The sequence below is a fragment of the Solanum lycopersicum genome, chromosome 5 (genome assembly GCF_036512215.1).
Source record: "Solanum lycopersicum chromosome 5, SLM_r2.1".
NCBI lineage: Eukaryota > Viridiplantae > Streptophyta > Magnoliopsida > Solanales > Solanaceae > Solanum > Solanum lycopersicum.
In genome coordinates this window covers 3,162,643-3,175,872 of record NC_090804.1, presented here as the reverse complement: position 1 = coordinate 3,175,872, position 13,230 = coordinate 3,162,643, and the positions used below count along the sequence as shown (strand labels likewise).

The 13,230-nt window shown below is 31.2% G+C and overlaps 1 protein-coding gene across 3 annotated transcripts; it reads left to right on the top strand.

Moving 5' to 3' along the window:
- The first annotated feature begins 5,276 nt into the window (after nucleotides 1–5,276).
- On the top strand, nucleotides 5,277–12,363 carry LOC101264518 (CDP-diacylglycerol--serine O-phosphatidyltransferase 1-like). Of its 3 annotated transcripts, none has more exons than XM_004238828.5 (13): nucleotides 5,277–6,053; nucleotides 7,555–7,758; nucleotides 8,318–8,383; nucleotides 8,761–8,820; nucleotides 9,287–9,377; nucleotides 9,539–9,593; nucleotides 9,712–9,791; nucleotides 9,914–10,030; nucleotides 10,136–10,220; nucleotides 10,962–11,053; nucleotides 11,249–11,502; nucleotides 11,613–11,701; nucleotides 11,901–12,363. In XM_004238828.5, the coding sequence occupies exons 2-13, from the start codon at nucleotides 7,595–7,597 to the stop codon at nucleotides 12,026–12,028; spliced, it is 1,281 nt and encodes a 426-aa protein (XP_004238876.1). In that variant the 5' UTR covers nucleotides 5,277–6,053; nucleotides 7,555–7,594; the 3' UTR covers nucleotides 12,029–12,363. The 3 variants fall into 3 exon arrangements, with proteins under 3 accessions (XP_004238876.1, XP_069153861.1, XP_069153860.1); XM_069297760.1 differs by lacking the exon at nucleotides 5,277–6,053 and adding an exon at nucleotides 6,153–6,248; XM_069297759.1 differs by lacking the exon at nucleotides 5,277–6,053 and having other exon boundaries at nucleotides 7,458–7,758.
- Nucleotides 12,364–13,230: the final 867 nt, after the last annotated feature.

Below are 13,230 nucleotides of genomic sequence, written 5' to 3'. Positions count from 1 at the left end.
AAAGCTTTGGAGAAGTAGATTGCTTGATCGCGAATTCTTCGGTGGAGGTAGGTTATGGTTTTTACACTATTCGTAGTAAACTTTTAATAGCGAATGATATGTATTGGATAGTGTTGTAAACCCTTCTACATGCTTAATTGTGTGTTTACATGTTGTGATTATATAATTGTGATGAGATAAGCATGATGAAGCTATTGAATTCTAAATCTTGAAAAAGAAACCCTAATCTACTTTGTTAATGATGATGCCTTAGTATAAAAGAAGGCTTGATGAACGAAAGTAGTGAGATTAGGGGATCGGGTGCCACGTTCCGGTACCAGGATAGTATATGAGGATCGGACTGTCACGTTCCGACACCAGGATAGTATATGGATCGGGTGCCACGTTCCGGTACCAGGATAGAATATGGATCGGGTGTCACGTTCCGACACCAGGATAGAATGAGGATCGGAGTGTCACGTTCCGACACCAGGATAGTATATTGAGGAGCGGAGTGTCACGTACCGACACGAGAGGAATAAAGATAATGAATCTTGAAAGATGTTAATATATTCAATCTAATGAACCTAATTCCCAAATGAGTATGATGGGGAGGCGTGAGTCCTCATTGATGAGCTTGGTGTTATGACCAAGGGTTATGGTAATTGTAAATGCCGCATGTTGAGTATTGTAGTTGATTTTATGATATTATCTGATATATATTGTCTTCTATTTTGAGTTGGCCGATGATATCTACTCAGTACCTGTGTTTTGTACTGACCCCTACTTGTATGTTTTCTTTTTGATTATTTGTGGAGTGCAGCAAACGTGCCGTCATCTTCAACTCAACCGCAACTCTAGCCAGTCTTCATTACACTGGATTTCAGGGTGAGCTAACGCTTCTAGTTTGGACTGGATCTTCCTCTTCATGTCTTGATGCCTTGAAGTTCCGGCATGGACTAGCTTTTTATGTATTTTAGCTTCTAGATACTCTTAGCTTTAGTAAATTGAAGTAGATGTTCTTGTGATGATGACTTCCAGATTTTGGGGATAATAATAGTTGTTGAGTTTTTAGAAGTTATTGAATTGGTTTTTATTAATGAGTTTAAGTCTTCCGCATTACTTTCTGTTGATATTATATTGAAATGTTAAGGTTTAGATTGGTTGGTTCGCTCACATAGGAGGGTAAGTGTGGGTGCCAGTCGCGACCCGATTTGGATCCTGACATCATTGCATGAATTTAAATATTTTTGTTATAATTTAATGTGTTCCCCATTTCATCAAATAAAAATTGAAAACAATTCCACCATATGGATACTGTTCCCTAGGATTTTTTCCCCATTATTTTTTACAATTTTGGAAAATTTTTAAATATTTATTATTTTGTCTTCACTTCTACCCCTTCCCAAGAGAAACCAGGATGGGGTGGGGTTGGGTGTGGTGGGGGTGGGGTTGCACCCATGTTATGTAAAATTCAAGAATATGGACATTGATACGCATTCAATAAAATACTATATTCTTTTTAGTTCAAATTATGTAATTGTTTCGAAAAATAAATTTATTTTTAAGTATTGGATATTTATAAATGCAAGAATATTATAATTGCCTTTTGTCTTCAAAATTTCTTTAATGTTTCAATTAATTGTGTGTTAATTTAGTAAGACATCAACTAGAAAATATAAATGAGATTGTGTAGTGAATGTTATTATGATTAAAGTTGTTACAATGTTTTCTTTAGGAATATTTAAAGCTTCCAATAGATAATAAGAATCAAATATAATTATTGAAAAACTGAATTTATAGTCGAATAAATTTTATAATTAAATAACAAAATTTATTCTACTTAGCAATAAATTAGCAATAGATTTTTATCAGCTATAAGCAAAATAGTAACAGATCAACGATGAAATTCGTTGATATTCTAATTTCTAATATATTTGTATTTTCACTATTTGAAAAGTCAATTTTTTTCTTTTAGATTGCTATTATCATCATCATCTTTCTTTTTTTTTTCTTTTTTTTTTTTGGGAGAAAAAGTAATCTAAGTTAAAAAATGTAATATATACTTATTTTTATCTACTAGTTTAACAATATATATGTATGTTATTCAAAATAAAAATCCGTAAAATTTTGATTGATGTTTTAAATCTAATATATTAGTTTCATTTTTAAGTTTATAATCCGATATTTGATACACACATGAACTTCAATTTTTACGTCATTAATTTTTCATTCAACATCCCATGCTCATATTACGCCTTGTTTAATACGATCCATATTGTGTAAAGTCAATTAAAAACGACGTTTTAAAGCATAATTTTATCATTCTAAGAGCTCAAATTAAAATGTCTAATAAATAATAAAGATATATTTTTTCTTTTTTCATTGTTCGATAACCACATTAAAATTTAATTAAATTTAAATTTACGCCTAAAAATTTTATATTTAAAAATTAAGTACTCTCTAAGAAAAATCTTATTCATCTCGATTTAACGTTAACGGTGAATGGTGATACATGAAAAGATAAATAAAGGTGAAAAGGACTTGTGCAAAGAGTTGACGAATAATAAATTGTCTCTTTCTATTTGGGTTGTTCTGTACTTTTACAGATGTTAAAGGGCTTTAATAGTTCAATAAATGAAGTTTTGGGCCCCATTGCAATTAAAAGGTTATAAGCCTACTAGCACTATGACTTCTCCTATATTTGTTTTTGTCCCCCCTATTTTAAGCCACAATTACCAAATTTCCCCTATTCATAAATCAACTAATTGGTCCAATTCCCCCATTTTAGTACTCATTTTTTTTTTAAAAAAATATCTTTTCTTCCCAATAAGAAAAAAGAAATAATTTTTTTACTATAATAAAATGAAATAGGGAAGTAATAACAAAAATTAGATCAAGTGGAGAAGACATTTTCTTTAGACGATCATGTGTCAGAAACAGTCTTTTTACCTTTTTAAATTAGGAATATAATTGTTAATACATCATTCTTCTCTGACTCCACGTGAGATTACAACTAAACATTCTATCTGAAACAGTTTGTCATGCCTTCTCAAAGTAGAGGTAAAACTATTTACATGCAAATATCCTTCAATTCCACTTGTGAATTACAATTAAGGACCTACTCGAAACAGTCTCTATACCTTATTTAATTAGGAGTAAGATTGTTTATACACAACCAACACCATCTTCGATTTCACTTGTGAAACTATATCGATTATATTGTTGTAAATAGAGAAAGCATATGAAAAGTAGGTTTAGTACATATTTTATAAATAATTGAGGGTAGATAATTGTTTAAACGATATGTTTTCTTTTACACAAAAAGGTATGTATTTGAAATGTATATATATTTATTAGGAATAATGTATGGTATAGAAATTTTATCGTTTTATCTATATTAATGGATAAGATTCTATATATTTACTTAATACTTTTTTAATAATATTAATTCAATATTTTTAAACTCAAAGAGTGTGATAAAAAAAAAGAAACTTTGTTAATGAATAAGTAAAAAAGAAAATTAAATTAAGAAATATTTAAGAAAGTAAAAAGAAATTGAAAAAAGTATTTACTATCCTTTTATCATAATCATATATGCTTCTATAACCAAAATCAAATTGGGATAATATCACGGTGATGAAAAAAAGTATAATCTTTTATTAAAAAAGAATATTCCAAAATGATAGAGATACTAATAGTATAAGATTTTTCTCTATCCTTACCATTAGAGACTCAAATAACATTTAATTTAATATAAATCACTCTTAATTTTCTCAAAATCATTCGTGTAATTCATGTATGAAAATTATGTAAATATTTTATCGCTTCAATATAAATTAAATTATAATTAAAATATTTCAATATCTTTCATCGCATAATAATAACTTATATATAACGATTCATTTGTTCAACACATCTAATCAACTCACTAATTTTACTAAAAAATAAGTGTTGAAATGGTGATAAAACCTAAAGCATTTAATTAATTCTTTTAGATCATAGTACTACAAATGCTTAAGAAAACATTTATTTGATTAAATAAAAAAAATATCCAAATATATTTTATTATTATTATTTTATTTAAGAAAGCAGAAGACAAACGTTACCAAAACTTATTTTCCCAATGTAAAGGGTATTTTTGTCATTTCCTAAGCACAGTACAAGTACCAAACTGTGAAGCATATATGATATACCTGAAGTACAATGAATAATACCTAAAAAAAAAGGTATTTTATAAAATATCAATTAAAAAAAAGTTTTCAATAACACGTTTGATCCCTCAATTATTAGTAGTAAATTATAATTTTGATTGTGTCTAATAAAATATACTTAATTTAATTAATTGACATATGCATATTTGATCTTTTTATTGAGAATATTCATAAATTCAGCATGCCAAATATCAATCTATGAATTTACTCTGTCTATTACGTTTATATTATTTCGAATATTTAAGAGTATTGAAAATATTCTTAAATTTGATATAAATTAGTAATTTCATTTTCGAATTATCGATAATTAAGAATATTTATCTAATTTACTAACTAAATTTAGATATGTCCAAAATCTGTCACATAACATAACAAGTAGTTTAAAACTTTTTTAGTAGAATTGAGCTCTTAATAAAACGGGAGAAATATTGAAAGCACTTTTAATTTGATAATAATTTTGGTATGTATTTCATTCATATTGCAAGATTGGATTTATATTTAATTTCAATAAGCCAGGTTAAAAAGTATTTTTAAAACTATCAATAATCTGAGAACGAAACTAATAATTCAAGGTGTTTTTCATATTTTTTTCTCTTCATTTAATTATGATGGAATTTTCAAAGTAGTTCAAATACAATATTGTAACTGTTTTTTTTCTCTTCAAATTAAATGCATATTTTATTTTCTTTCAAATATCATGTTTTCCCTGCTAAAATCATATATTTGAGGCTAAAATATATTTCAACATATATTAAAAATTTAAATTTATTGATAATCGAGACATTATAAAGACTATTATTATAATAAAATAGTAAGTATTTTATTTTTAATATGCAGTTTTTTTTACATTTAATCAGACTTCATAAATATAAAATTTAAAATATCAACTAAGGTAAAAATAAAAATACCTTTAAATAAAATTTATATAGTGTAATTTGTGTATTTAAATCAATTAAAATTCTATATAAATATCGAACACGAATCAAAAATCAAAAAAATATTCCTCCGACCTGTAATTTTCCAAAAAAAAAAAAAAACGTACCTTAAATTTTTAATGATAAGAATAAGCAATAAATACTCATCTTTATAAAATCTCTTCAAACCAAATCTCTCTTTGACCAAAAAAAAAAGAAAAAAAGAAAAACCGAACTCTCTCTCTCTACTTTCTCCTCTTCTTCTTCCTCTTTCTCTCTCTAAAACTCACTCGCCGCCGTGTGAACTTTCAGTTACCACCGTTTTCTTCTCTCAAAAGAGGCAAAAAGAAGTTCAAATTTTCATTTTCTTTTTTCTCCAAAAAAATCTATCTTTTTTGTCTACTTTTTAAACTCTCTTTTTGCTTTTGTGTTGAAATCTCCATGAATTTGCTCTGTTTTAGTTAAACAGTTGAATATCTACAATACCCATTTCTCCATTTTTGAATTCATTGTTTTTTCCTCCAAAAATTCGATCTTTTTTTTTCTTTTCTTTTGTGTTCATTCTAATCTCCATGAATTTGCTCTGTTTTAGTTAAACTGTTAATTATCTACAATACCCATTTCTCCATTTTTGAAAATTCGATCTTTTTATGCTTTTATGTTCATTCAAATCTTCATGAATTTGCTCTGTTTTAGTAAACAGCTACAATACCCATTTCTCCATTTTTGAAAAATTTGATCTTTTTTTGCTTCTGTGTTTATTGAAATCTCTATAAATTTGCTCTGTTTTTGCTAAATAGTTGATTATCTACATTACCCATTTCTCCATTTTCGAAGATTTATTCATTTTTTTTATCCAACGGCCAGGATTCGTTGTTCTCTGTTACTACTAGGTCTCTCTCTGTGATTGTCAGCTTTTTAATTTTAGTTCTTTTGTCTTCTCTACGTAAGTTTTTTTCCCCTCTCTGACTTTACTTTTTCCAGTTCTTCTTTCTATAAATAGATTTTGTGTATGTATTTATGTATATATTTTTAGGTGAGAGAGTATATTACTCTTAACTTTAAAACTGGGATTTTTTTCTTGTAGCGTTTACTTAATGGAGTGGTAGGGACGATATGTTCGTACGTTGTTTGTATATGGGTAAAATTGTTTTTTAAAAATGTATATGTACTATTAGTAAATATTGAATCTCATTTGGCTTCTTGTTGGGTTTAGTTCTTCGTATTTTGAATTTCTTAGTGAAAATCTTAGCTTTGCGAATAGTTGATTGGCATGCATTATGTATGTTACATTTGGGATATTTTTGAATTTTGGGTTGTTTTTGTTCTCTTCAAATTTGTTTGCTTTTTGCTTTGCTAGTTAGACTCCAAGGTCCATTTTGTTTCTGGTGAACACCTTGTAGCTTTTTGGTGTGTTGGCTTCTTTGAATTTTGAATTTTCTTAGTAAAATTTTTGGCTCCACCAATATTCTTGGTAGTTACATGCGTTGGAAATGATCAATTTCGATTGGATTTGTGTGATTATGTGGATTTTAGTTGTAAAGAATTAGCTGGTTTTTGGTTAATTGGCATGACTGGTATGATAGTAGTTGATGTTCTTATTGTGCTAACAACCAACACTAAATTGTTCAAATTTGTTTCATTTCGCGTTGGTAGTTACAGTCTAGTTTGTTTCCGGGTATTGGAAAAAAGATTTGTTTTTGTTTTTGTTCATCTTTCTGTTATCTCCTTGTTTTTTTGTAAGTCACATGCATTAGTAATGATCAATTTCGATTGTATTTGTGTGGTTATTCAGACAGATTTTTGGTTAATTGGCATCACGGGTATGATTATTCTCCAATTAAAGAGGCTATATTGTGTGTGCATGATGTATTGCATTAGTTTATTCGAAGTTAGTCTTTAATCCGTATGCTTATGTATCTTTTAAGATTAGTTTTAATAGCGAGCTAAAACCTTGAACGAGTAAGAGCTACCCGTTGGTAATTTCCCTTTTCTTTTGGGGGAGGTGACAGATTTCAAGTATATTCTTTACTGAGGGTCTGTAGATTAAAATGTTGAGCAGACATGAGATTATTTGGATCCCTTTCTTTACTTATTTCTTGGATTCCTATCTTTACTTTGAATTTTCCTTTAGATCATGTTTCCTTTTAGTTTACTATTCTCAAAAAAAGGATTGTGTTTGCTTTTCCTACATTTCCTGTTTCCATAGGAAGTCTACTTACTCTTTAGGATATGCAGTAATGATTAAGTTATTATAAGTTTGTTGTATTTCTGAAGGTACCTTTGAAAAAATATATCGTCATTTGTATGTCATATAGTAGCTTGAGCCCAATAGGGAACATCCTGCTATGATTTTTTAATGGCCTCTTTGAAATATTTTCATTATTTTACACGCCTAGAATCACTATGTATTGGTAGTTGAAGTTACATTTATCTTGTTTCTGCAGCGAAAAGGCGGAAGAGTTTGAATTCTTATAGGCTAGGGCTATGGAGCCTAATGGACATAGAAAGGGTAACAAAAAGAATACGGTTTCCCTTCAAAACGGTGATCTTAGCACATTGAATATTGATGATGAGTTGGATCCATGGACTTCCTGGGCGAACAAACCTCACACTATTACGTTGTTGCTTATCGGTGCATGTTTACTCATGTAAGTTTTTTAATGTACATGCTCTATATTCAGAGGTAAAATAATTGCTATGGACAGGAATAGTTGTTCTCTTCTTGGAGTACGGGGGTATTTTTTTTTTTTGGATAAGTGTCTTGGACTGTGAGGGAATTTGTAGAAGAAATTTTAGTTCTTGTGCGATTTCTTCTGTTCTTTCAGATGTTCGTACAATATTCTGTGTCATCAATGAATTAGATTTTCAGTCAGATGCATAGATTGTTGTAGCTTTTTTTTTCTTTTTCTTTTTCCTTTTGGTGATAATTATATAAAAGCTCTTCTTTTTGAGGATATGTAAAATTGTTTTATTAAAATTGGCTATTTTGTGAAATGAAATCCTTTTGCTGTACGTATGACACATCAAGTCGTTGCATTTTTAATTGAATTTTGTATTAATCAAAAGTTGGTTTTGGTATACAAAAGCACATGTGATCTTCAATTAGGATGCCTTACTGATTGCTTGCAAATTATTGGTTCCTTTCTTTTAGTTTTGCTTGCTAATGACAATACATTTTTTTACTTGCTTATTTTATTATGGTTGCAGTTGGGCTAGTGGAGCTCTCGACTCACAAAACACTTCTTCCGGTGATATTGTGGCATCTGTGAAAAGGTGTGCACTTTTTATTTCTCTCTCTATCCCATTTCATGTGGTATTGTTGCTATTTGGGAGTCTAAATAGGTTATTCTTCTACTACAAGTTTCTTAATTATATTAAAGTATTTTGAATGATTAATTATTGTGACTTATAGACCTGTCGTGTAGCTTCTAAGTATCTTCTAAGTATGTAAATTTTATTTTACAAAAAAACTTGAATTTAATGTCCCTTTTTACACTAAAATTAACTTGTTGACTCTTGTTCCCTGAACCCCACCACTTGAAATGAAACAGGATGAGTATCATGGTTTTGTCTTATATTCTTATCTTATAAAAAAATATCTTTTCCTTTTTAATGTTCATGACAGTGAATGTTGTTTTTGCCTCTGTTAGGGGTGTTTGGGCTATGATTGCTGTGTATCTTGCTTACTCTTTGCTGCAAGCCCCCTCCACGTAAGTTGCTACTATACTCCTTTCTCTCTCTGGTCTTATTGAGTTGTATTTTGCATATTTTTGGTTTGACTAGTAAAATATAGCTAAAAATAGGAGTTGGTGGTTATTTATTATTTATTAGTGTTATCTATTTTTACTTTTTGGCTGTGAACGTGCTAGAATGATTATCTTTTCAACTCCTCTTTGGTTAGTCAACTACAACTACAACAACATATCCCGTGTAAATTCCACAAGTGGGGTATGGGTAGGGTGGTGTGTATTCAGCCTGACCCCTATCTTGTGAAGGTAGAGAGGTTATTTGTAGTAGACCCGCAGCTCAAGTCTTTTTTTCTTTTAGACTTCAAATGTGAGCTTTAGAGTTCGCCTTCTTTTCTCCCCTGATTTGAAATTTGCTTAGTACAGATGTATTTGCAATTTTTGGTCTATGGTCTTTTACCATATTAATCTGTGAGATTCTTCATTACAGCGTGCTCATTAGGCCACATCCTGCCATTTGGCGCCTAGTTCATGGAATGGCTGTCATTTACCTTGTTGCTTTGACGTTTTTGCTTTTTCAGGTAAGTTGGTTAGCAGAATTCATGTTTTCTAATTGTATAAATGAATAAATGATTCAGTAATTATGTTTCATACTTCAGTTTCCCTTCTGATATCTAATCAAGTTATAATTCAGCCAATTCAGTTGTTGTGAGATATTAATACTTTGTCGTCTCTTCCCTAGAAGCGGGATGATGCTCAGCAATTTATGAGATATCTACATCCTGATCTTGGTATTGGTAAGGATTTTGGCATGTTCTTCATAACAGTTTTGGGTGAATTATTTATAACATCTATGCTGTTTATCGGCTTTGCCATGTGAGTTGCAACTTATACCTATTTTAACTTACTATGCAGAGCTACCTGAAAGATCCTATGGTGCTGATTGCAGAATCTACGTACCTGAAAATCCCACAAACAGGTTTAAGAATCTTTATGTATGATATCTTCTTTCACAATCCTTTTACCTTTTGTATTTGTTTTTTTCAAAATCCTGTATTGCTTTCTTGGACAAGCTGCAGGAAAATGCAGCCTCTCTGATGGCGTATTTGCTTTGTAGGACACACTGTTTGATGAGTTTGTTTTGGCTCATATCATAGGGTGGTGGGGAAAGGCCATCATGATTCGTAATCAACCTCTTTTGTGGGTTTTGTCCATTGGATTCGAGTTTATGGAGGTCAGAGCCTTACTCGGCTTCTTTTGAATGTTTATTCAGCAAATTTTCATTTTCCAAATGAGAGTTGTTCAGTATTTTCCGTCCTCATTGAACTTATGTTATCAGCTTACCTTCCGCCACATGTTACCAAACTTCAACGAGTGTTGGTGGGACAGCATTATTCTTGACATATTGATCTGCAATTGGTTCGGTGAGTATCTTGAAGCCGACTACCTTGTGCTCTTCTGAACTTTACATTCTTGACATGGTTACAACAAATTTGTATCATATTCACAATTTGCATCCATTTCTAGTTAATCAAGGGGTTAATGTTCCATCTCTTGCCTGTTGAAGTTCTTGTTCTTTTGAGTTCTGAAAAACAGTTCCAGATTGAGTGAAGTTTATCAAATGTATCGTCGAATTTGCTTGTTTTGATTTAGTTTGCTGTGAAATTACATTGTATTGAGATACAATATTGCCTTTCATACAGTAAAAAGTGGTTGTCCAGGTAAATAAAGACTACCACTGAAAGGAGAGTTAATCGCGAGAATGAAGTACTTGATTTTGTGTTCTGTTTGTGACACCCCATCCCCTCTAAATCATTCAGAGCAAAATTTTGATAACGACATGAATAACTAGGCTATGGGTTTATGGCGATCATCGAGCTCCATTTCACCAAAAATATTCTTATTACAGATGATGTGGAATTTAAGCCTTTGTATAGAGATTGTTAGATATAATGGATCTTCATGGGTGAAGTTTTTGAGGTTCGACATTCGTTGATGTGATTGTTTTTGTTTTTTTATTACAACGAATAGTTATTCTAACATTAAATCCATATTTTCTGCATATTTTGCTTACCTGTGGCTCAAGTCTGTTCATGGTCTTACAGATATGCTTTGTTCTCCTGGATTATTTTGCACTAAAATTACCTATTTGATTTCTTATGCAGGCATATGGGCTGGAATGCGCACCGTCCGGTATTTTGACGGGAAAACATACGAGTGGGTTGGCATTAGCAGGCAACCAAATATCATGGGCAAGGTATATCCCGTTAATTGCTACATTGGTCGTATATGGTTTCGAGGAATATCAGATATACTAAGTTGCGTTATACAAGTCCCATACAGTTAAAGTGGAAATATTAGGACGTTTATTCTGTACTAAAGTACTACAAACGGGGTTCCCAGCGAGAGATAGTTTTATTATTAAACACACAGCTTATTCTTTTTTTAATAGGTCAAGCGAACTCTTGGACAATTTACGCCAGCTCATTGGGATAAAGATGAATGGCGTCCTCTTCTAGGTCCATGGCGGTTTATTCAAGTCCTCAGTCTTTGTGTCATATTCTTGACTGTGGAGTTAAATACATTCTTTTTGAAGTTCTGTCTTTGGATTCCTCCAAGAAATCCTTTGATAGTGTATAGATTGGTTTTCTGGTGGTTAATTGCGTTACCAACAATCCGTGAATATAACTCGTATCTACAGGACAGGTATGCCCAACCACTCGCATTATGAAGTGAAATGTGTACTACTCCCATAAGCTCTTGTTCCTTTTCTTTATCTCTCACTTTACTTTTCCGTTTACTACCGTCATATTCAGAAAACCAGCGAAGAAGGTAGGAGCATTTTGCTGGCTTTCAGTGGCGATCTGCATTGTTGAGCTCCTAATCTGTATCAAGTTTGGACATGGTGAGCACTACATCTTGTTTTCTCTTTTTACGAGTATTTCAGCAAAGTTTATTTTATTTTGTAACCGAGAAATCCTGAGGACAAGCTATTAGCATTGTTCAAAACTCGGTGGACAATTAACATGTCCCTTGTGGCAAGACCAGATCCCCAGTGGCTTATGTATTCTCCGCTTTATGTTCTTCTTTGCTTCGTCTTTCAGGATCATTTCCAAACCCAATGCCCAAATGGGTGGTAATTTTATGGTCATGTATCGGTACTGGCCTTTTGATGTCGTTGGCTGCATGGTCGTGGCATTTACATAGAATGATGAGGAGAAAGCACGATTGAGTTTACGTTTGCAGTTCCCCAGCCATTCTTTATTCCTTTGCTTTCATTTGGGTAGAGTTCAACCATGTTGTAAATACCCATTACCTCGCAACTGTATATGGTTTGCATTTTTTTTTAGGTTAAATCTTAGTACATTTTAAACATGTAGTGAACCTCAATTCTTTTTCAATAGGCTAAAAAGTTCTTGTTTGTTGAGCTGCAATATTGTTGCCTCAAATAAAGAGGAAGTGCTCTTTACTAGGAGCGCTCGTATGTATCATATGTGAAACTTCTGATGAAGGATGAATGAGTCGTATTCATTCTATCATAATCCGAGACTTTTGATTAAGGATGAATGAATTGAATCCATCCCACCATAATTCGAGACCTTTGGTCTAAATGGGAATAAACCTAGTTATACTATAATTATATAGTCTATTTCAATAAGATATATTTCTTGAAAATTTCAGAAGGATATATAGGCCAATATACAGCATTTTGGTATAATTGTGACAATTACATTTCAACCACAAAAAATGACAGGTTATTTTAATTGATTGTTAATGTCTAAGTGAGAATTACATATTTTAAATGTGTGTATTATGTGTAAAAGACAAGAATATCTATACTTTAATAAGATGACATATAACATTAGCCTAGGCTAATATGGTGAATTATAAAGAATATTCACACACACTAAGATACCCTTCAATCGCCACTTGGACACATGTGAATGAACTAGTTTTAAGCAAGCTTTTGTAGATCATAGATAAAATAAGAGAATCAGATCAGTGAAAACAACGGATAAGTCGATAACAATTGTTGTATCCGCAGTACTTTAAGTTCAACGACATGACACGATATTCAGCCTCAGTAGTGGAGCGAGAAACAAATAAGTTGCTTCTTGAAAGATCAAGAAACAAGATTTGGGCCTAAGAAAATTAGGATCCAATGATAGAACGACGAGTATCGGGACAACTAGCCCAATCAACATTATAAATGCAAAATAAGAAAACACAAAAATGTACCTCAGAAAAGAAGAAAAAAAAAACATATTTGACAACATTTTTCTACAAAATCATACATATTTCTAGGAAGACCTATACACTATACAAAAGTTTTTTTTTTTTCTTTTTGATATGTGAATATGCTTCTTTCCTAAAAAATGCTGCTTTTGCAAATCCATTGTATTTGAATCTTCAGTTTATGCTGCAATGCTGCTT